Raw genomic sequence first — 20326 nt, 5'->3', positions numbered from 1 at the left:
GCACCGGGCCCCACAGTGCGAGCGCGGGCGCTCTGACGTCACCGCGCGCGACGCCAGGAGCTGGGACTACCGCTCCCAGAAGGCCGCGCGCGGGCCGCGGCCGGACAGGTGGGCGTCGGGTCCCGGGGTGCCGGCGGAGGTGAGGAGCCGGTGAGGACCCGCGCCCGCCGGCATCATGACCTTATTCCACTTCGGGAACTGCTTCGCTCTCGCCTACTTCCCCTATTTCATCACGTACAAGTGCAGCGGCCTGTGAGTGCGGGGCAGGCGTGTGCGGGGTGGAGAGGGCGCGGGGCAGGGCCGACCCCCTCACCACCTGCTTCTCCAGGTCAGAGTACAACGCCTTCTGGAAATGTGTCCAGGCCGGAGTCACCTACCTCTTCGTGCAGCTATGCAAGGTGAGGGAGCGCCCGAAGCCCACGTGCCTGGGCTCCCGGGCACTGCTGCGTGCCCCGGGACACCTGCCGAGGGCTGCGGGGTGCAGAGCGATCACCACAGTGCTTGGCTCCTCTGGTGAAGTCGAGAGCAAGGTGTGTCCCTGGGTGGCCGCTCCAGCCGCTCCTGGGCTGATTCAGATTACCTGTGGTCACTACAGAAGAGAAACTTCCAGGCACATCAAGAAACACCGTCTCCCCCAGTTCTATGATTGTGCTGCCCTCAGAAACCCTCTCTCCCAGAAGGCCCCTAGACCTCAATTTGCTACCCCAACCCATGCACACCCATTTCCCACAAGGGACCCAGCACGCCTAACCTCAAGGTGACCCCTCGGCTTTCCAAACTTCCCAGATGCTGTTCCTAGCCACATTCTTTCCCACCTGGGAGGGCGGCATCTATGACTTCATTGGGGTGAGTAGTACGCGGCCAGGGTTGGGAGGGCAGGAGCCAGGGCCACCCCCATGCTTACCCAGCTCTTCCTGACCCACAGGAGTTCATGAAGGCCAGTGTTGATGTGGCCGACCTCATAGGCCTAAACCTTGTCATGTCCAGGAACGCAGGCAAAGGGGAGTACAAGATCATGGTTGCTGCCCTGGGCTGGGCCACCGCTGAACTCATTATGTCCCGGTGGGTGCCATATGTGGCCTGGAGTTGGACTCCAGCAGAGGGACGCCTGGGTTCCCCCGGGGTGCTAGAGGGTGTCTAGGTGCTAAAGAATTCCCCCGCCCCTCCACCTTAGCTGCATCCCCCTCTGGGTCGGAGCCCGAGGCATCGAGTTTGACTGGAAGTACATCCAGATGAGTATCGACTCCAACATCAGTCTGGTAGGCAGCCCATGTCTCTCCCCACCACCCTACACACACACACACCTCTGCTGCCAGTGCTACAGCTCCTGCCCGAAGCCTGGCCAACCCGCTGCCTTCTGCAGGTCCACTACATCGTGGCATCCGCCCAGGTCTGGATGATCACACGTTATGATCTCTACCACACCTTCCGGCCAGCCGTCCTCCTGCTCATGTTCCTTAGCGTCTACAAGGCCTTCGTCATGGAGTGAGCCCCGGGGAGGGGTGTGAGGCTGGGTGCAAACAGGGTTAGGTTTTCTCATCCTCTCCCCTCATTGTGATGTTTGTCCTGCAGGACTTTCGTCCACCTCTGCTCCCTGGGCAGTTGGACGGCCCTGCTGGCCCGGGCTGTGGTGACTGGGCTGCTGGCCCTCAGCACGTTGGGCCTGTATGTCGCCGTGGTCAACGTGCACTCCTAGGCCTGGACTCCTGAACACGGACACACCACCTCCCTGCCTCCTCTGGATTATAGGGGAGTAAATAGTATTTGAAACCTGGTTGTTGCCTCTGTTTTCTCTCTCGGCCCCCTGGGTCTCAGAGGCCTTCGTTCAAGCTTTGGGAAGAGGCCCACGGAGTGGCTGGCTAGCCTGCTGCTTTGGTCTGTGCTGAGAGCAGTCCCTGGGCCCCTGGTTTCCCCAAAGCAGTGGATGGGCTCAGCTGTAGAGAGGTCAGGTCCTTGGGAAAGAGGCAGAGGGCAGCTGGAATCCCAGAGACAGCTCGTGGGGGCTGCTCCTCCTCTGTTGACGGCCTCCATGTGGCACTTCCCCAGCTGGTGGACATCTCCTGAACTCCTAAGCCAAGCGTCCACTCGGATGCGACATCTTCCTGGTGGCCGGGGGGTCCTGGAGCCTTGTCTTCCTGGGTGACCTGTGCCCACAGCCATTTGTGGTTCCTCAATAACTACTTGACCTTTGGTCCTGTCCTTGGTCTCTCTGGGACAACTCCCTGGGGTGATCTGCCCAGCTACATGGCTTACCACTCTGACTGCAGGACAGCGCACAGTCAGAGCTGTGGACTGCAGCCTTCACCTCTGGGCTTGAACTTGGTTCTCTGGTTCTCAGATTCAATCTGGGCTGAGGCCTTCCCTGAGCCAACAGCTGCAGCCACTGCAGCAGCAGGGTACGCAAACTAGCCATCTGGCCTGCTCCTAATGTCCCCTTCCTTTCTTCCGCCCCTTCTCCCAGTCCTCCCTGGCCCAGCAGACCCCATTCTCTCCATTCTCTCCATCTGCTCAAGGAACTGCGTCCAAAGCGAGGTCTTGCCCTACTTCTGCTCCACCCTGACGCGCACCCCACCCGTTCAGGAGGTGTTCCTTGTCTGTAGTGTCCCCAGTGGACACTTTTCCCCTTCCTCCTGCCCCCTCCAGGTTACTGCGCCAAGAACAGCTCTGCTCCATTCTGCTATGACAGCCTCATTCATGGAAGGGGTGTTTCCCCTCAGGCGGGGTAGGTGCCACGTGGCCCCTGGCTTTTACACTGGTCTAAACTAAGATTCTGTGGGCAGCTTGTAGCCTGGGAGTGGTGGGGGTGATCAGGGCAGTGGTGTGGAAAGGAAGTGGCTGGTCGGCCCTCCTACCACCCATCTGAGTAGGGACATGGTGGAATTGCGTTCTCCCACCCAGATGCTTCCTGGGACAAGACAAAGTTGAACCCCAGCTTACAGGGAAGAGGGCTCAGGGAGAGGAATGAGTGGTTAGAGTGAGGTGGTAGGAGCAGAGGTCAGAATGACCACAGAGAAGCAGAGAACCTGGGCGGGAGGATGAGCTGGGTCACAGTACCCAACCTGTGACAGGTGAAGACGGCAGCAGTGGGACTGGCACGAGCCAGGCATCAGCATTCTGGGTTATGATGGAAAACACAGACTTAATGGGGAACCGGAGAAGCTGCCTGACCTGGCCTGGAGGCAGGTGTAAAGGTCTTAAGGGCCAAACCCAAGCCTGGCCTTCCCGGGAGCCATAAGGGCCAACTGGGATGAGTTCAGAACTAAGATCAAATGCAGAAGAGCTTGTGACGCTGCAGAGGGGGCAAGGGCCAAGCCACAGCTATGAAGGCTGTCTGAGGCTGTGGGAACTGCAACAGCTTAGGAGGTTATAGGCCAAGGTAAGATTTGAGATCCCCGGGCTCTTCGGGACTGTTGTGTGGGGAAGTTTAGAGGTCAGGGCTGGGCACAAGCCAAACTGGTGGGGGCAGGAAAAAAGAGTGGCTAGGAGCCAAGTGGATAGGCAGTGGGCCTTTTAAAAAATCAACAGGGAACACTATGGAGAGGACAGAGAAGAAAGGGACAAGGAATCTGTGGCAGCACACTTGGGAGCACATTTCCCAAGAAGTAGGAGATGCTGTTGGGACAAGTCCAGGGCATAATGCAGAGGCCAGGGCAGGTGGCCCTGGACATGCCGGAGGAGGCTGGAGACAGATATGGGCTTTGCTGCTAAGATGGACAAACTGGCAGGGCACAGGGAGTTATACTGAGGAGAAAGGAGAAGCCCAGTACCAAGGCAGAGAATTGCAGCTAGAACAGAAAGGCAAGCCAAGGGGGCTGGGAAAAGAGTAGCCTATTGTGGAGGGGGTAACTTTTCAAGTGAGAAAGGTGTGGGCAGTACTTGATGAGGAAAAGGGATTTTATGTTTTGTTTTGAAGATTGATTCATTTGTGGCCCTGCATGATAGCCTGGTGGTCAGGATCCCTTATGGGTGCCAATTCTTATCCCAGCTGCTCCACTTCCCATCCAGCTCCCTGCTTGTGGCCTGGGAAGGCAGAGAAGGACAACCCAAAGCCTGGGGACCCTGCACCCATGTGGGAGATCCGGAAGAAGTTCCTGGCTCCTGGCTTTGGATCAGCTCAGCTCTTGCCATTGTGGCCACTTAGGGAGTTAAGCAGCGGATGGAAGATCTTTCCCTCTGTCCTCTCCGTAAATCTGCCCTTCAGTAAAAATAAATCTTCGGCTAAAAAGACTTACTCATTTGAAGGCAGAGTGCTTTCATCAGCTGGCTTACTCCTCAGATGGCTGCAGTACCCAGGGATGGACTAGGCTGAAGCCAGGAGCTGCATCTCAGTCTGCTACATGAGGCCTTAAGCACTTGGCCCATTCCCCATTGCTTTTCCCAGGCCATGAACAGGGAACTGGGTCTCAAACCAGCACACGTATAGGATACCAGCATCACAGGTGGTGGCTCTATCCACTATAACACAACACCAGTGTCCCTCAGGTCGAGGAGCCTCCAAGCAGGGAGACATGCTAAGCAGAGAGAGTCCAGGGGCACTGGGCAAGACAGCGTGGTGGTTAAAGGACCCCCTGCAGCCTTTGAATGCTGAACACTTGACAAAGGCCTGGAAGGCCCCCTTCCCAGGGACAGTGTACTGTACATCTGGCAGTACTAATACAGCCCTGAGTGCGCCGGCCTTAGGTCAGGACTTTGTGAGACCCAAGGCGTTATGCAAGTGCTTAAGCTACTTACTGGCCAGGAATAACAGGGCAATCAATATGAGCTGACTTTATTACCATCGTGTGAACACAAGAGTTTCTAACAGAGTCCCCAGCAGCCCTGTTACCCAGCCTGGAGTCCTCAAGGTGGACAGCCCTCAGGAGGGGCTGCCACCTCAAAGGGCTGTTTCCCTGGAGGATGGGAGTAGGCAGCAGAGGCATGCACAGGTGGGATGTGGGGTGGTCCTTATGTTGTGGTGAGTGTCCAGGGTTCCTGTAAGCCCTGCCCCCACCGGGCTATGGTGGCTGCAGGGACAGCGGCCTAAAAATGGCTGTTTCTTCAGTAGTAGAGTTCCTGGTCCCACCAGCCTGAGGGAGAAAGGGCGGGGGGACTCAGTTCCAGGCAGACACCAACCCAAGGGTTAGGGACACGGAGTTCAGAGGTCATGGACCAGTGGTGGCTTGACAAGGAGGATCAAGGGCTTGGAGGTCAGTTGTTGAGGGTTCCAGATCAGGACAGCTGCTCTGGGGACATTTCTACCCCCTCCCTGAGGACCCGGTCTGCACACTTACTCCCTGGACAGCAGCGGACACCGAGTTTCCGAATCTCATCGTAGACAAAGATAAGGAGGCCAAAGGGCATGGGAACTAGCCACCACTGGAACCTGGGGCCACAGATGGGATGGCAAGATGAACGCCATCCCCCAGTCTGTGCCCATCTCCCCGTCCCTTCGGGCACGCCTCCTCAGCCCTCACCGAATGGGCATGAAGTTGAAGATGTTGGGCATCCCGGGGCAGTAGCACAGGAAGCAGCCAATGCAGACTTGGAACACGATAGCAATCACCAGGATCCTGTTCCTGCGGGGGTGGAGTGTGGGAAGCAGGCTCAGAGGCCTGGGTTGAATCTAAGCCATCAGGGGGCAGGCAGGGCCCTGGGTCAGAGGGAGTTGGCCAACACAGTATTTCTAACGGCCCAGCACGTGTCCAGGCCTGTCTGCATGGCTCCTTCCCATGCCGAGACACAGAAGGGTCAGGGGGAGCATGCGGGAGGAGCCACTAGCCATGCAGTAGGGGGAGGATTTCTGTATTTTTCTGTATTTCAGCTCCTGGCACCACCACATCCCATGCTGGCCTGGGATAGCTGATCGGGCAGCTATGGGAGATGATCCTGGAAACCGAGAGGCAGGGGAGGGGTCCAGGGCCACCTGAAGAAACCCTGCTGGAAAGCAGAGAGGCGGCGGGTCTTGCGGATGAGCACATCAGCAATCTGGCACATCTCGATGCTGATGAAGAAGACGGTGTAGCAGGTGTATTGCTGATAGAGGCGCTGCCCGAACGTCTGTGGACCGGGGAGGGGAGAAGAAGCAGCCTGAGACCAGGCAGGGTGTCTGTGCAGTCAGTCGGCCAGGCGCCAGCATCCCGAGACCCTGATGCCCCAGTGTTCCCTCTCTCCCATCACAGGACAAGGGAACTTTAGTCCTGAGAGGCTGGGATCCCGGCACATGGCAAAGCTGAATGCAGTGGCCTTAGGGAAACCAAGGACTCGAGGCCCATTTAAAGAGGCTGCCACTTGCCAGTCCATTCCTTCATACCAGCAGACTGGTTACTCCCTGGCTTCCAGAGACCTGGTGTTTCCCATGTAACATGCCATGCATGCCATGCTCCCAGTTAGCCCTGGGGGTAGATGAGTGATGTTCAGACTCCACACACATGGGAATCCTGGGAGGGCTGCAGAGGACAGATTTCCAGGCCCCACCCCAAGAATTTCAGACACGAGAGGGGTGGGGACATGGAAGGTGCCGTTCACACAGTGTCACCAGATGTCACAACTGCTGCTGGCTGGGGAACAGACCAGACACTGCTGAGGGAGGACATTACTGTTCTCACTTTATGGATGAGAAAACTGACACAGAGAGGCCAAGCAACTTGCCCAGGGTCACAGAGGAATAGCGCCACCCCCGCAAATCTGGGGAATCTGGCTGCACACAGTGATGTTAGGGGAGCATTCTGCTCTGTTGCTCTCCAGGGCCAACAAAACACATCTGCTAGCCTGGTCTAGCCTCAATGAGCTCCAGACCTTTTTTAGAATGGGTTGCACATGAAAAGCCATGGCAGGAACAACGCTGTGAAAGTAAGGAGTAGATACAGAGCCAGCACTGGAATTAAGCACCCCCACCTCCCGGCTACAGTACTGGCCACCCAGGAACACCTGACTGCTCCACCTGCCGGTCACCTCCCTGCTAATGCACCTGGGAAAGCAACTGAGACTGACACATGTATTTGGGTCCCTGCACCACCACAGGAGACCTATATGAAGCTCCTGGTTTTGGCCTGGCCCCGCCCCAGCCGCTATGGCCATTTAAGGAGTGATCCAGTGAATGGAAGACCTCTCTGTCTCTCCATCTCTATCTTTACCTGTCAAATATTTTTTTTTAAATAATAATCAGATTGAGCCTGGCTCCACACCTGAGACTGTGTCTTCTGTGAGAGTGGGAGAGGAGCTTTCAGGAGCTGGGATGATCAAAGGCAGGAGTTTAGAGCTAGAGTCAGGGGTGAGAAAGGCCCCTTTCCTCAGCCTTGGCAGCTAGGGCATCTGGGATGCTGGGACTGAACTTGGTCACACATGGAGGAGTGAGTGGGGGCCACATACTGGGAACAAGGGTGCTTACCCACTCCTGGCCATAGCTGTCCTGAAGGTCTTGGAGGTGATGGTCTTCCCACTGTGGCCGCAGGCCCACACACAGCAGTGGGAACCAGCCCTCCTGGGCCATGGCCGTGAAGTAGTCGGTGAAGCCCGCAAATGACTGGATGGCACCTGGGGGAAGTCGGAGACACTGGAAGTGACAGGAACAGAAGAGGCAGACGCCCAGGACAAAGGGCAGATGTGGGGCAGGTGGGCACTCACCGATCTGGAAGTAAGAGTAGGCAGCCAAGGGCTCGTTGACCAGTCGGTCCCGCTTCGGGTTCCGTGGGCGTAAGTGCATGATGTCACTCTCAGCCTTCTCATACGCCAGGGACACCGACGGAAACTGGCCAGAGGGGGAAAGAACCAGGGCTGAGTGTTGCTTGGATCCCCTGTCCTCTGGGGTCTCCCCCACCCACCCCTCATATATGGACAGCCTGGATCCGGCCGGCTCCTGTGGGCGTGGTGGTGTGTCTGGCTCACGTGTTCTGGTGTCCATCTCTATAAGAACATCTCTTTCTGTCTCCCCGGTGCTGTGTGTGGCTTAATCACTCTGTGTCTCCTCCTCTCCCTTCGCTGTCTGCATTTCTGTTCTCCAGTCTCCAGGACTCTGTGATTGTGGCCTCTTGTTCTGTCCCTTACTCTATTTCTTTGTCCTCCCCCCACCCTCTCGGACTATGTCTCTGCTCGTATGTGACTTTGTCACTCCCCACCTCTGTGCCTGCTCAGTTTCTCCATGCCTGTATCAACTCCCCAACTCCCTGCTGCCCCCAGGGTGATGATGGCAGCGCCCTAACCCTGGGGCTCCAATCTCAGCTGTGCCACTTAGGAGCTGCGTGACCTGAGACAAGCCATTCTACCAGTCTGTGTCTCTGTGAGCTCATTTGCAAAACAGGGCCAGATGATCATGAAACCCGTCTCTCAGGGCGGGGATGAGAGTAAAATTAGTACATCAGCAGACTCCTGGCCCAGGTAAATGCTACACAAGCACTGAGGCACAACCGTGGGTGGACTTGGCCATGCAGCTCGTAGCACCAGGGTCTGCATCTGTATGTGGGCCCTGTCCATCTGTCCACCTTGGGGTTTGTCTGAGGGGTTTTATTTGTCCGTGTAGGGGTGTCCGAGTGTAAGCACCCCAAGCTCAGCCAGATAAGCTGTGTTTGAGTGTCTGTATTCTGTGGCCCTTCATCTGTCCCTGCTTCCCTGTATGTCTAATCTGGCCTGCTGGCGTTGCATGACCCTGTCTTGCCTAGGTCACTGTGTGTGCAAGAATGCCTGGGGTGATCCCTGTCCCCAACGTGTGCCTGTGACACTCACTGTGTGTGAGCAGGTGGGCAGGGGACACAGCGGTGGGGAGACTCACAATGTCAGTGCACAGCTCAATGAAGAGGATGGTGATGCACCCAAGGGGCAGGGGCACGCTGACTGTGATGTAGATGAGGTAGGGGGTCAGCTCAGGGATGTTCTTGGTCAGTGTGTAGGCAATGGACTTCTTGAGATTGTCAAAGATCAGCCGCCCTGTTGGGGGAGGGTACCGCAGACATCTCAGCCTCCCCCATCACCCACTTCCTCCTGTGTCCATACTGCCAACACCTTCAGTCCCCACCCCAGCCCCTGCCCTCAGGCCCCACCCTGCTCCACGCCCGTCACGATGGAGGCAAAGTTGTCATCCAGCAAGATCATATCAGCTGCATTTTTGGCAGCATCTGAGCCGGCGATGCCCATGGCTACCCCAATGTCTGCCTTCTTCAGGGCTGGGGAGTCGTTCACACCGTCCCCTGTCACGGCCACAATGGCACCCTGCAGGCAATGAGAGAGAGGTCTTTGAGAGGCCAGTCGGGAGGCTGGCCAGCCCAGCCCTCAGCCCCCATCAGCAGGGTCTCACCAGTCGCTGGCAGCTCTCTACGATCACCAGCTTCTGCTGGGGACTGGTGCGCGCAAACACCATCTCAGGGTGGGTGCGCAGTGCCTCAACCAGCTCTGAGGGGTCCATGTCCTTGAGCTGCATGCCATTGATCACACAGGCGCGGGCATCCCTGGGGAGGAGGGAGGCAGTGGGGTCTTGCTGGGACCTGGGTCTGCATGGTACTGAGGTGGAGTAGGGGCAGCCCTGGGGAAGGCTGAGGAGTGCTTACTTCCGATTAACCTGGTCCACGGGCACACGGAGGCGGGCAGCAATGTCCTCCACTGTCTCACTGCCTTCTGAGATGATGCCCACACTGGACGCGATGGCCTTGGCCGTGATGGGGTGGTCACCTGTCACCATAATCACCTGGAAGGGGAACAGAGGACCCTTGAGCCCTTTGGATCAGCCCAATCATCTTCCAGTACAGCCCTGGCTCCTCCCTGCTGGGACACTGGGAATCACCAGTCTTCTCCAGGCTATTGGTTAAAGTAAGGCAAGTCAGGTCAAGACCTAGCCAATCAAAGATCTCCTGTCCACCAGAGACTAATGCTAAACCTAGGACCCATTCTGGCAAGACAGATGGGAGCTACCAGTTGGAGCCACTGGAGATGGAGGAGCCCCTTGAGAATAAAGTCAGCAGAGAGAAGAACAGAGCTCAATGGTGGACCCAGGCCAAGTCCTGATGACACTGAGCTCCTGGGTCCAGCCATGCCTGAGGCTGCACTTCCCAGGACACTGCAGTATCATGATTGGGGAGAAGGCGGAAGGCTGTCATTGATATCTCCTAAGGTAGCTGTCCTCCATCCCCACCCCTTCCTGGACATTTCCAAGGACCCTACCCGGATGCCAGCTGTGCGGCACTTGAGCACAGCATCAGGGACTGTGGCCCGGGGTGGGTCAATCATGGACACAAGCCCTGCAAAGCAGAGGCCGCTGCTTGGGAAGTTCATGGCTTCCACGTCGAAGGCATAGCCAGGCGGGTAGTCTTTTTCATTCAGGTAGAGCTGGCAGAAGCCTGGCCAGAAAAGAGGAAGGTCAGAGAGGAGTCCTGGCAAGACCCGGCCCTGGCAGGGCTTCATGCACAGCACCCACAGACGCCCAAGCCCTGCAAACTGCCTTCATCTCCATGGCCTGCACGCATCTTCTAACCACACCCCCCACCTTGCCCATGTGCAAACCGAAGCTTTGGGAGAAAGGCTCAAAAGCAAGACTCTGAGAGGTGAAGCGCAAAACCAGGGCTGGGGCTCCACTACGTAAGGGGAGAGGCTGCAGCAGGACAACAGGGGAGAGGCCAGGGAGCGAGGTAGGAGCTGGGGGTTAGCCAGGGGTCGGGATCAGCAGCCAGCGATGGGCCAGGAGGGGCGGTGCGGTCTGTGCCACCCTGCCGCTGTCTCCCAGGGGAGCCTCACCGAGCACACGCTCGCCCAGGCCTCCCAGGCTCAGGTAGGCTGTCTGAAAGGCCTCGCGCCACTGTTCGTCTAGCGGCAGCTCCTGGCCTTTGATGAGAATGGAACTGCAGCGCTCCAGCACGCGCTCGGGGGCGCCCTTCATCACCAGCAGGTGCCGTGGGTCCCTCGGGTCCTCCAGGGTGTGAATGGATAGCTGCGGGCACGGAGGGGATGCGGTTGTGGGCCAGGCCCCGGGGCGAGGGACATGTGTGCCGGGGAGAAGTGCACGACAGGGACACGGTCAGGCGCGCGGTGAAGGCCCTGGAGTGGGGAGTTGAACCACAGCGGGCGGAGAGCCCCCACGGGTTAGGAGGGTAGAGGTGGGGCCTGGACGCAGTGGGCGGGGCTCCGCAGCAGGTGACTGCGCACCTGGAACTTGTTGGTGGAGTTGAAAGGGATCTCGCAGACTTTGGGGAAGCGGTCGCGGTAACCCATGGCGTTGCCCAGCGTCAACTCCGAGAACTTGAGCAGCGCCGTCTCTGACGCGTCTCCGATTACGATGCGCTAGTGGGGACGGGGACCGGTATGAGGACCAAGCCCTCCTGCCCCTGCCAGGATCTGTAGCAGGGAGTCCTCTCTGTTCTCACCTTGGGCACCGGCACGGCATCCTGGCCGGACTTGAAAGCGGCGCGGTTACACAGGGTGAGCACGCGGCACAGCGCCCGCCACGTCTCGGAGGACTGGTCAAACGTCTGCCCTGGAAGCCAGGCGTCCAGGCTGGGACCGCGAGTCAGCGGCTGCTCCCTCCCCGCCTCCCGGTTCCCGCATGCACCAAGCGTTGCCACCAGGTTCCAGGTCGGGTCTCCTCCGACTCTGACACCCAGGCGGAGCTTCCCTCCAGGCGCCTCAACAGGTCTCCAAAGAGATCTCTCCCCGCCCCGCGCCAACACTGCCCCGCACCTGACTGGTCTTCCGTGGTGTCCGCTGTGTGGATATGGTTATCGAACCACAGGTGGGACACTGTCATGCGGTTCTGTGTGAGCGTCCCCGTCTTGTCCGAGCAGATCACGGACGTGGAGCCTAGGGTCTCCACCGCCTCCAAGTTCTTGACCACACAGTTCTTACTGGCTAGTCGCTTGGCTGTGAGGGACAGGCAGACCTGCGGAAAGGTGGGGAAGGCAAGCTGGGAACCCATGCTAGCTTCCTGCCCCACCCCTCTTCTCTCCCGGCCCTGGGGATCCTCTACCCCACCACGGAGCTGTGCGTAAACGCTTCTACTCTGGCTTACCCGGCTTTCTACCCAGGGTGCCCGCATCTGTCTGCCCCAACACACCCGCAGAGCCCCTCTGGGAGCCTGAAGTCCTCTTGTCCACACAGCCAAACTGAGACTGTCTTTATATTGGAGTGGCTGGGGTCAAGGACAAGCCCTGGCTTCCTGCTCATACTCAGCCTGTAAGGTAGATGGTGGCTCATGGATCCTGGTCCCTGTCACCCCAAATGGGAGATCCAGATGGAGTGCCAGGCTCCTAGCTTCAGCCTGGTGCAGCCTTGCCTGTTGTGGGCATTTGTGGGTAGAACCAGCAGATGGCAGATTCTCTCTGTCTCTCTGCCTTTCCAATTAACAAATACATTTTAAAATATAATTTTTAAATGGGAAAACAAACATCCCCTCGGCCTTCCCTGGGTTGCCCTTGGACTGAGTGCTAATGGCTAAAGGCCTGACTCGACACCCATGCCCACACAGGAGCTCCACCTCCTCCAGTCCTGGCCCCTACCTGTGCATCTTTAAGCCTCACTGTGTAGCTCATGATACAGCCCCAAGTTGCCCCAATGCACATGTGCCCAATGAATGGACAACAGAAGGGCAGACAGGTAGCTGGGAAGGTGAGCAGGTGGATGGGCAGGTAAGGAGATAACGGGCGCCTGCGCCAATGAACATGCACACAGGCCAAGCCTGGCAGGTTTCTGCACCATCTTCCACTTCCCCCTCCACCCTCACTCACTGTGACGGTGGCCAGCAGCCCCTCGGGCACGTAAGCCACCACAATGGCCATGAAAAAGACCATGGCCCGCAGGAAGGTGTAGCCAATGCACATGGCCACCACAAAGAACGTGGCACCGAAGAGGATGGCCAGGCCCGCAATGATGTCCACAAAATGCTCGATCTCAATCGCAATGGGCGTCTTCTCGTTCTCCACTCCTGAAGCCAAGGAGGCGATGCGCCCAATGATGGTGCGGTCCCCCGTGTTCACCACCAGGCCCTGCGCCGTGCCTGCCGCGGGAATCAAGAGCCTAGCTCAGGACGGGCAGGTGGCTGCAGGGACCCTCCATGGGTGTGTAGCCAGGCCACCTGAGCTGAAGGAGGGGCAGCCCCAGAAGGCAGGGAGGTCACCACCACCTGACATGGCAGGGGAGCAAGGAACAGCAAAGAACATGCACTGGAGAGGGGGCAGTGGTACAGGACGCACGCCTCACAGACCCTCCAGGCACATGGTGGAGAAGAAAGCAATGTTGCGAGTCTCCAGGGGGCTCTCGTGGGTGCACTCGGGCGAGCGGGTCTGAGGCTCTGACTCCCCGGTCAGCGACGAGTTGTCCACCTTGCAGCCCTGGGCTGCCAGGATGCGGATATCGGCTGGCACGCGGTCCCCGCCTTTCATCTCCACCAGGTCGCCCACCACCAGCTGATCTGCATTGATCTGAAACTTGTCTCCATCTCGAATCACGGTGGCTTGCTGTGGGGCAGGGGCATAGGAGTGAATGGATGGGGGTGGGACAAGGACGGCAGTTACCCTGAGCATGATGCGGGGTGTGGAGCAGCCCCCACAGAGGAGCCACAGAGAGATGCCAGGGACCTGCCAGGGTTGGGCTGGGGAGCGGTCTCTGGCCTCTGAAGTAGCCTGCGGCACAGAACCCACCTGTGGCACAAGGTTCTTGAAGCTGGCAATGATGTTGGTGCTCTTGAACTCCTGATAGTAGCCAAAGCAGCCAGTGACCACAACCACGGCAATGAGGGCCAGTGCCAGGTACAGCTGCAGGTGGAGGAAAGGAGCTGCGTTGGAGAGGTGGCTAGGGGCCAGAGCGCCCTGCCTCTGCTCCCTGCTCACCTGCTCTCTGCTGCTTCCCGGGACACTGCCCTGGCTTGCCACACTCTCCTAGGAAGCCTCACACACTGTTCTCAGGGGTCTATGTTCCTTGTGCCCTGTTCGTCGTGTCCCTTACTTGCCTGCCCTGCATCCTAAGGGCTTCGTACCCCAAAGTCCTGAATCCCATCAGCTCTCCAGCTCCTGAATGCTGAGTCTCCCCTGTCCCCATACATAGTGACTTGTCACTGTCTCTTGTGTGTTCTTGCATTGCCCCAGTGCAGTGCCTCCTGTCCTGCGGCTGATGTGCCTGTGTTTCCCTGTGCCCCAGGTCTACTCTTTGTGCCTCCCTCACCATCTCTCTCACCCACTCTTATCTATCCTCGTTGCCATGTCTCTGCATCCTTCACAGCCTCTCTCCTCCACAGCAAGGCTCCCTGTGCTCCAAATTTCCAGGCCCAGCATATGGTGTCTCTCTGTGTCCAAGGTCATGTGTCCTATGACTTCAAACCCAAGTCCAGTGCCAGCCGCCTACAGGTGCCAAGGTCCCCTGCTGCAGCCCTGCCACATATCCAGTGTCTCCTCGTCCTGCATCTCCATTTTTTCTCCATCTCTGTGTTTGTGTGTCTGCTATCTTATCTTTTCCCTGTACAGTGTCCTAAGGCATGTGTCCCTAATATTCCTTTGCCATATGTCCTATGTCTGAGTCCCAATGTCGCCTATGCCCTGTGTCCTTGTTGGGTCCTTCATCCTGTGGTCTGTTTGCATTATTTTATCTTACATGTTGCATTTCAATGCCTTTGTACCCTTGCCCACATCCTCCACACCCAAGACTCATTTTTACTGTCCCTGGGTTTCCTGTGACCCATGTGCTTGCATGGATCCTACAGCCTCCACCACCATCCACGTCTAGGGGCTGAGTTTCTGGGGTTCCATCTCCCCCATCCCATGTCACACACTTGGGGTCCTCCATCCTCTAGATCCTATGTCTGGCCCTCTGCACCCACCACTCACATTGTCATCTGTGGTGAGGTCACCCTCGCTGGCCTGGATAGCAAAGGCAATGAGGCAGATGGCAGCAGCCACCCACATGAGACACTGCAGGCCTCCCGCCAGCTGCCGGGCGAACTTTACATATTCTGGGGTGCCCCGTGGTGGCCTCAGCGCATTGGGCCCATCCCGCAGCAGCAGCTCAGCCGCCAGGCGCGCAGACAGGCCCTGGGAACAGAAAGCAGGGGCGAGGTGAGGCGGGAGATAGACCATGCAGCCCTAGGGCAGCCCATGGTTCTCGGGCTGTGCAGTTGTCCCAGGCTCCGTGTGGCTCCCTCTGGCCCCCTCCATCTCTCAATTCCTACACCTCCCCCTACCCACTGCCTCCTCTGGCTCATCTTTGGGGCCCCCCATGTCCCCAAGTCCTCCCTCTTCTCCCCCTGCCCCACTCACCTTGGTGGCGCTGGTCTGGTATTTCTGTTCCAGCTCAGCCACTGACAGCTGGTGGTCGTTCTGTGTGGTGGGAAGCAGAGCACTTGGACTTGGGTCTCACAGCCTGCCTCCCACCAGTCCTGACCAGGCCCAGCCCAGGCCCCCCACACAGCCCTGCACTCACAATCTCCATCTCCTTCTTCATGTTCTCCAGCTTCTCTTTCCTCTTGCCTCCCCCGCCACCTGCCTTCTTCTTCTTGCTCATCTTGGCTGCCATGTCCCCACCAGGGCCAGGCCCCAGCTCCACGGAATACAGCTCGTAATTGTCCTGGGGATGGTAAGGGAATGGGGTACAAGGGAGGCATCAGAGGCAGCCTGGGCAGCCCCTGGCCTCCGGCCTCTGGCCCTTGCCCTCCCACCCCCCCAAAACCGGGCCCCACTTATTACTACCTTCCCCATGGTTGCCGCCTGCTGCACTGCCCTCCTTATCCTGGGCCAAGCTGGGGTCTGGCCCAGCCCTAATATACTAGGGAGCGCAGAGGTGGGGCAGAACCAGCCTGATTGCAGCTGATTATGGGGCTCCTTGGAGTGACCTCCATCCCTTCACCCCCGCCCCAAGCTGCCCCATACTGCCCAGGGCACCTCTCACCTGCCTCTCAGATCAGGGAGCCCCTAGGGATATGCATGGTTTTTGCTTACACAGCTTTACCACAGCCTTGGGCGAGGAGTAGTAGCACCCCCTTGGGTGCGCACGTAGGTAAACTGAGAGAGGGCTCAGATCACATGCCCAGGACCCCTAGGCTGGGGCAGCACAGAAGCAGGTGTCTTTTTAGGTTGCATATCCCGTGTCTCACGAAGACCCAGGGGACCCGGCCCTCAGCAGTCAACAGCTCCTGAATACATACAGGGGACAGGTTCCGCTCTGTGCTGCAACTGAATTATTTCTTTTTATTTATTTGAAAGGCAGAGTAAACGGTCGCAATGACCACGGCTGGGCCAGGCTGAGGCCAGGAGCTTCCTGTGGGTCTCTAACATGGGCACAGGGGTCCAAGGAATTGGACCATCCTCCACTGTTTTCCCAAGACATAATCAGGGAGCTCGATGGAAAGTAGAGCAGCAGGGACTTGAACTGGCATTGCCATGGAGGCTTTACTTACCACCCCACTGTGACAACCCCATGTATTGGAAAGATTTCACTGGCTCCTTCCATGGCCCTGTAATTGCCCCTTAGAAGCCCCATTGTACAGATAAGGAAACCGAGGCACAGAAAAAATAGATATGTGATGACAAAGCATGAGGGGCAGGCTTTGGGCCTTCCATGGTGCCCCCTAATGAGAAAACCAAAACTTCTGCATGAAAACCCCCAAGGGCGTGCCAAATTCTGCACAGATGTGGCTTCTCAGGCCCTGGCATCATACCCTGTGACAGCCATGCCAGCATCTCTTTTTTTTTTAATTTTTTATTATATTTTTTTACAATCTTTGCAAAGTTAATTAAGGTAAAAAGGTTCAAGGGCTATAGGAAAGTGGGTAAGACTATTATTTCCATATTGTTTCCTTCATGTTTAAAGGGGGGTATTAAGGGAGAAGGCCCACCCAATTTCCCACCCTGCCCAGGTCCCACATGTAGGGCATGCTCTGAGGTTCTTGCTCAAGTGGTTTTGATAGTTCAACAGTTATAAACCGCTGCCAATCTTGCCACTCCAAGCACTATGAGGTCTTTGAAGAATCCACTGATTGACACAGTCCATCATAGAGTCACCATTTGCCCTGTATTTTGCTGCCAGCATATAGCTGAAATGGTTGATTGACTTATTCTGTCTTCTGTCTTTTCTGGTTAGGGTTCTGAGTCCAGCATTTGAATTGGGGAAATCTCCACACCAGCATCTCTTGTGCAGAGAGAAAACTGAGACACCCAGTGCCCCCAGCCAACAGCTCCACCCCAGCCTGGCCAGAATGAGGAACCCAGCTGCCAGCTGAGGAAAGGGTGTGTTTGGGGGCCCAGACACCTGAGGTTCCCCTCTAAGTCCCTTCACAGTGGAACAGCCAGGCTGAGCTTGGGCCTCACAGGTGGGTGTGTCTGCAGGGGCAGGTATGAGTGGCCCTGATAAGATAGTCGCCTTGGTAATGTCCTTCTGCTCTGGAGCAGGTCACCTGAAAAAGTCCAGGCAGCCCCAGCGCCTCCCCACACCCACAGCCTGGTCACTCCCGCAGCCGGCTACGGGGAGTGTGGAGGGCAGGAGGCAGTGGCCACAGTCTCACTGGCGACTGGCAGTGGGCACGTGAGACTGCTTGTACCTTCCTGCTCAGAATGAAGGCCACACCTGGCCCCATGTCACCTGTCCCACCTCAGCTCCTCCAGTGCTTCCACGGGCTCCTGGCTGTGCCCCGTGTGGGCCCGAGTCAATGCTGCCTGCCACATCAGGCCACAGCAGGTGCAGGTCTCTGCGAGGAAACCTCCTGTTCTGGTCTTCATGTCCTGCAGTTCTCAGCACAGAGGTCGCCTGTGCTGTCCTGACCCCACACCTGCACGCCCACTCATCCCTTTTCTGCCTCCTATTCCCAATGTCGTTTCGCTTACATGGCATCCAAATGGACCCCTGGTGCTTGCTACTGATTAATGCAGGAGCTGAGCACACCTCTCAGGTGTTCAGCAAGTTTTCCTGAGTGCTGGCCAGGGCCACCTCGGCAGGTGGCTGGGACAAAGCACCTAGGAGGTGCTTCAGCACCCCTCAGGTACACTGTGCTTCCTCCTGCCCTCTCTGACCTGCCCACCAGTTCCTGCCCCAAAGTGTCCAGGACCTGGGGCAGGATGTGGGAATAGCACCTGCTATAGTTTAAAGAACCCCACAAGGGACATGGCAGAAGAGGAGCCTGGGGTGCTGGGTGACCTCTTCTAGAACAGGGTGTGGGGGAGCATCCTCCTCTGGGTTCTGCCTTGCTTGTCTTCTTCCTCATGTCTTTTTTTTTTTTTAAAGATTCATTTATGTTTATTACAAAGTGAGATACACAGAGAGGAGGAGAGACAGAGAGGAAGATCTTCCATCCGATGAATCACTCCCCAAGTGAGTGCAACGGCTGGAGCTGAGCTGATCCAAAGCCGGGAACCAGGAACCTCTTCTAGGTGGAAGAGAAACAACATTGGGAATAGGAGGTCTCCCGCACGGGTGCAGGGTCCCAAGGCTTTGGGCCATCCTCGACTGCTTTCCCAGGTCACAAGCAGGGAGCTGGATGGGAAGTGGGGCTTCTGTGACTAGAACCGGCACCCATATGGGGTCCCGGCACGTTCAAGACGAGGACTTTAGCTGCTAGGTCATAGCGCCGGGCTCTCTTCCTCATGTCTTGTTTTGTTATTTGAATTTTCAATGTTCAGTGTTAGATACTACAAACCTACAAGCTAGAGCAGTAGTTAAATAGCACCTGCTGGGCTTGGTGCAGTGGCCTAGTGGCTAAAGTCCTCACCTTGAATATGTTAGAACCTCATTTGGGCACCGGTTCTAATTCTGGTGGCACCACTTCCCATCCAGCTCCCTACCTGTGGCCTGGGAAAGCAGTGGAGGACGGCCCAAAGGTTTAGGACCCTGCACTCGCATGGGAGACCCGGAAGAAGCTCCTGACTCCTGGCTTCAGATTGGCTCAGCTCTGACTGTTGCGGTCACTTAAGGAGTGAACCATCAGATGGAAGATCTTCCTCTCTGTCTCTTCTCTCTGTATATCTGACTTTGAAAAACCAAACCAAACCAAAACACCTTCTTACCCTTCACACAAAGTCATTGCTTTGCTCCATTAGTGATAGATAGATAGATAGATAGATAGATAGATAGATAGATAGATAGATAGAAAGATAGATAGATAACATTGGATAACAGCTGATTGATAGATACATTAGATGGTACATTGATGAATACATAATGGGTAGAGAGATGATGAATGGAGATGCATAGATGTATATAGATAACAGAAAGGGAGAGATTTAAAATCTTTTTTTTTAAAGATTTATTTTTATTATTTTTTTATTGGAAAGGCGGATATACAGAGAGGAGAGACAGAGAGGAAGATCTTCCGTCCGATGATTCACTCCCCAAGTGAGCGCAACGGGCCGATACTATGCCGATCCGAAGCCAAGGAGCCTCTTCCGGGTCTCCCACGCAAGTGCAGGTTCCCAAAGCTTTGGGCTGTCCTCGACTGCTTTCCCAGGCCACAGGCAGGGAGCTGGAAGGGAAGCGGGGCTGCCAGGATTAGAACCGGCGCCCATATGGGATCCTGGGGCGTGCAAGGCGAGGACCTTTAACCACTTGCGCCACCGCGCCGGGCCCGAGATTTAAAATCTTGATCTGGGAGTTTATGGTGTGGCATAGCAAATTAAGCCTCCTCCTTGGACACTGGTATCCCTTACAAGTTCTGGTTCAAATCCCGACTGCTCCACTTCCCACCCAGCTCTCTTCTTGTGGCCTGGGAAAGCAGCAGAGGATGTGGGAGATCTAGAAGAGACTCCTGGGTCCTGGCTTCAGATGGGCCCAGTTCTGGTCGTTGCGGCCATTTAGGGAATGAATCAGTGGGTAGGAAGTTTTTGGTCTCTCCTCTCTGTAATCCTGCCTTTCGGATTTTTTTAAGATTTATTTATTTTTATTGGAAAGTCAGGTTTACAGAGAGGAGAGACAAAAGCAAAGATCTTTCAGCCATTGATTCACTCCCCAAGTGGCCACAATGACCAGACCTGCACCAATCCGAAGCCAGGAGCCCAGAGCTTCTTCTGGGTCTCCCATGCAGGTGCAGGATTCCAAGGCTTTGGGCTGTCCTCAACTGTTTTCCCAGACCACAAACAGGGAACTGGAAGGGAAGCAGGGCCACCGGGATTAAAACAGGAACCCATATGGAATTCTGGGGTGTGTAAGGCAAGAACTTTTAGCCACTAGGCTACTGTGCCGGGTCCTGTAATTATGCCTTTCAATTTAAAAGTTAATAAATTTTTAAGAGAAAAAAGATGGTGGAATAGAATAAGGACATTGAAATAGATGGAAAATCATTAGCCAGGTTGAAGCAGAGAGGCCACGATCCTGGGAAATAGGAAGAGAACACGCCAATGGCAGAGGGACACGGATGTCTGGGTCCCTGTGGACTGAGCACCTGCTCAGTCAGCCGCATCTCCCA

General features: G+C 56.6%; 2 protein-coding genes across 5 annotated transcripts; one reads left to right on the top strand and one right to left on the bottom strand.

Annotated features, from left to right (window-relative positions):
* The first annotated feature begins 96 nt into the window (after positions 1-96).
* On the top strand, positions 97-1774 carry TMEM147 (transmembrane protein 147). Of its 2 annotated transcripts, XM_040976656.1 has the most exons (7): positions 97-252; positions 329-398; positions 787-846; positions 926-1062; positions 1175-1259; positions 1364-1485; positions 1573-1774. In XM_040976656.1, exons 1-7 carry the CDS (start codon positions 176-178, stop codon positions 1694-1696), a joined length of 675 nt encoding a protein of 224 aa, XP_040832590.1. In that variant the 5' UTR covers positions 97-175; the 3' UTR covers positions 1697-1774. The 2 variants fall into 2 exon arrangements, with proteins under 2 accessions (XP_040832590.1, XP_040832591.1); XM_040976657.1 differs by lacking the exons at positions 926-1062; positions 1175-1259.
* Positions 1775-5037: 3263 nt separating this feature from the next.
* Positions 5038-15668, bottom strand: ATP4A (ATPase H+/K+ transporting subunit alpha). Of its 3 annotated transcripts, none has more exons than XM_040976652.1 (22): positions 15624-15668; positions 15361-15504; positions 15198-15257; positions 14769-14972; positions 13590-13703; positions 13154-13406; positions 12678-12946; positions 11635-11833; positions 11322-11431; positions 11104-11238; positions 10696-10888; positions 10126-10301; positions 9516-9652; positions 9266-9416; positions 9012-9180; positions 8744-8898; positions 7603-7726; positions 7367-7512; positions 5903-6036; positions 5454-5555; positions 5271-5362; positions 5038-5066 (listed from the first exon to the last, which is right to left on the bottom strand). In XM_040976652.1, exons 1-22 carry the CDS (start codon positions 15633-15635, stop codon positions 5038-5040), a joined length of 3108 nt encoding a protein of 1035 aa, XP_040832586.1. In that variant the 5' UTR covers positions 15636-15668. The 3 variants fall into 3 exon arrangements, with proteins under 3 accessions (XP_040832586.1, XP_040832588.1, XP_040832587.1); XM_040976654.1 differs by having other exon boundaries at positions 9293-9416; XM_040976653.1 differs by having other exon boundaries at positions 15627-15635.
* Between the last annotated feature and the right edge of the window lie 4658 nt (positions 15669-20326).

Source organism: Ochotona curzoniae, unplaced genomic scaffold (assembly GCF_017591425.1).
Source record: "Ochotona curzoniae isolate NIBS_2020 unplaced genomic scaffold, NIBS_Ocur_1.0 contig_2699, whole genome shotgun sequence".
In the NCBI taxonomy this organism is placed as follows: domain Eukaryota; kingdom Metazoa; phylum Chordata; class Mammalia; order Lagomorpha; family Ochotonidae; genus Ochotona; species Ochotona curzoniae.
Note: the sequence above shows the minus strand (reverse complement) of the source record. Positions and strands in the feature narration are given on the sequence as shown.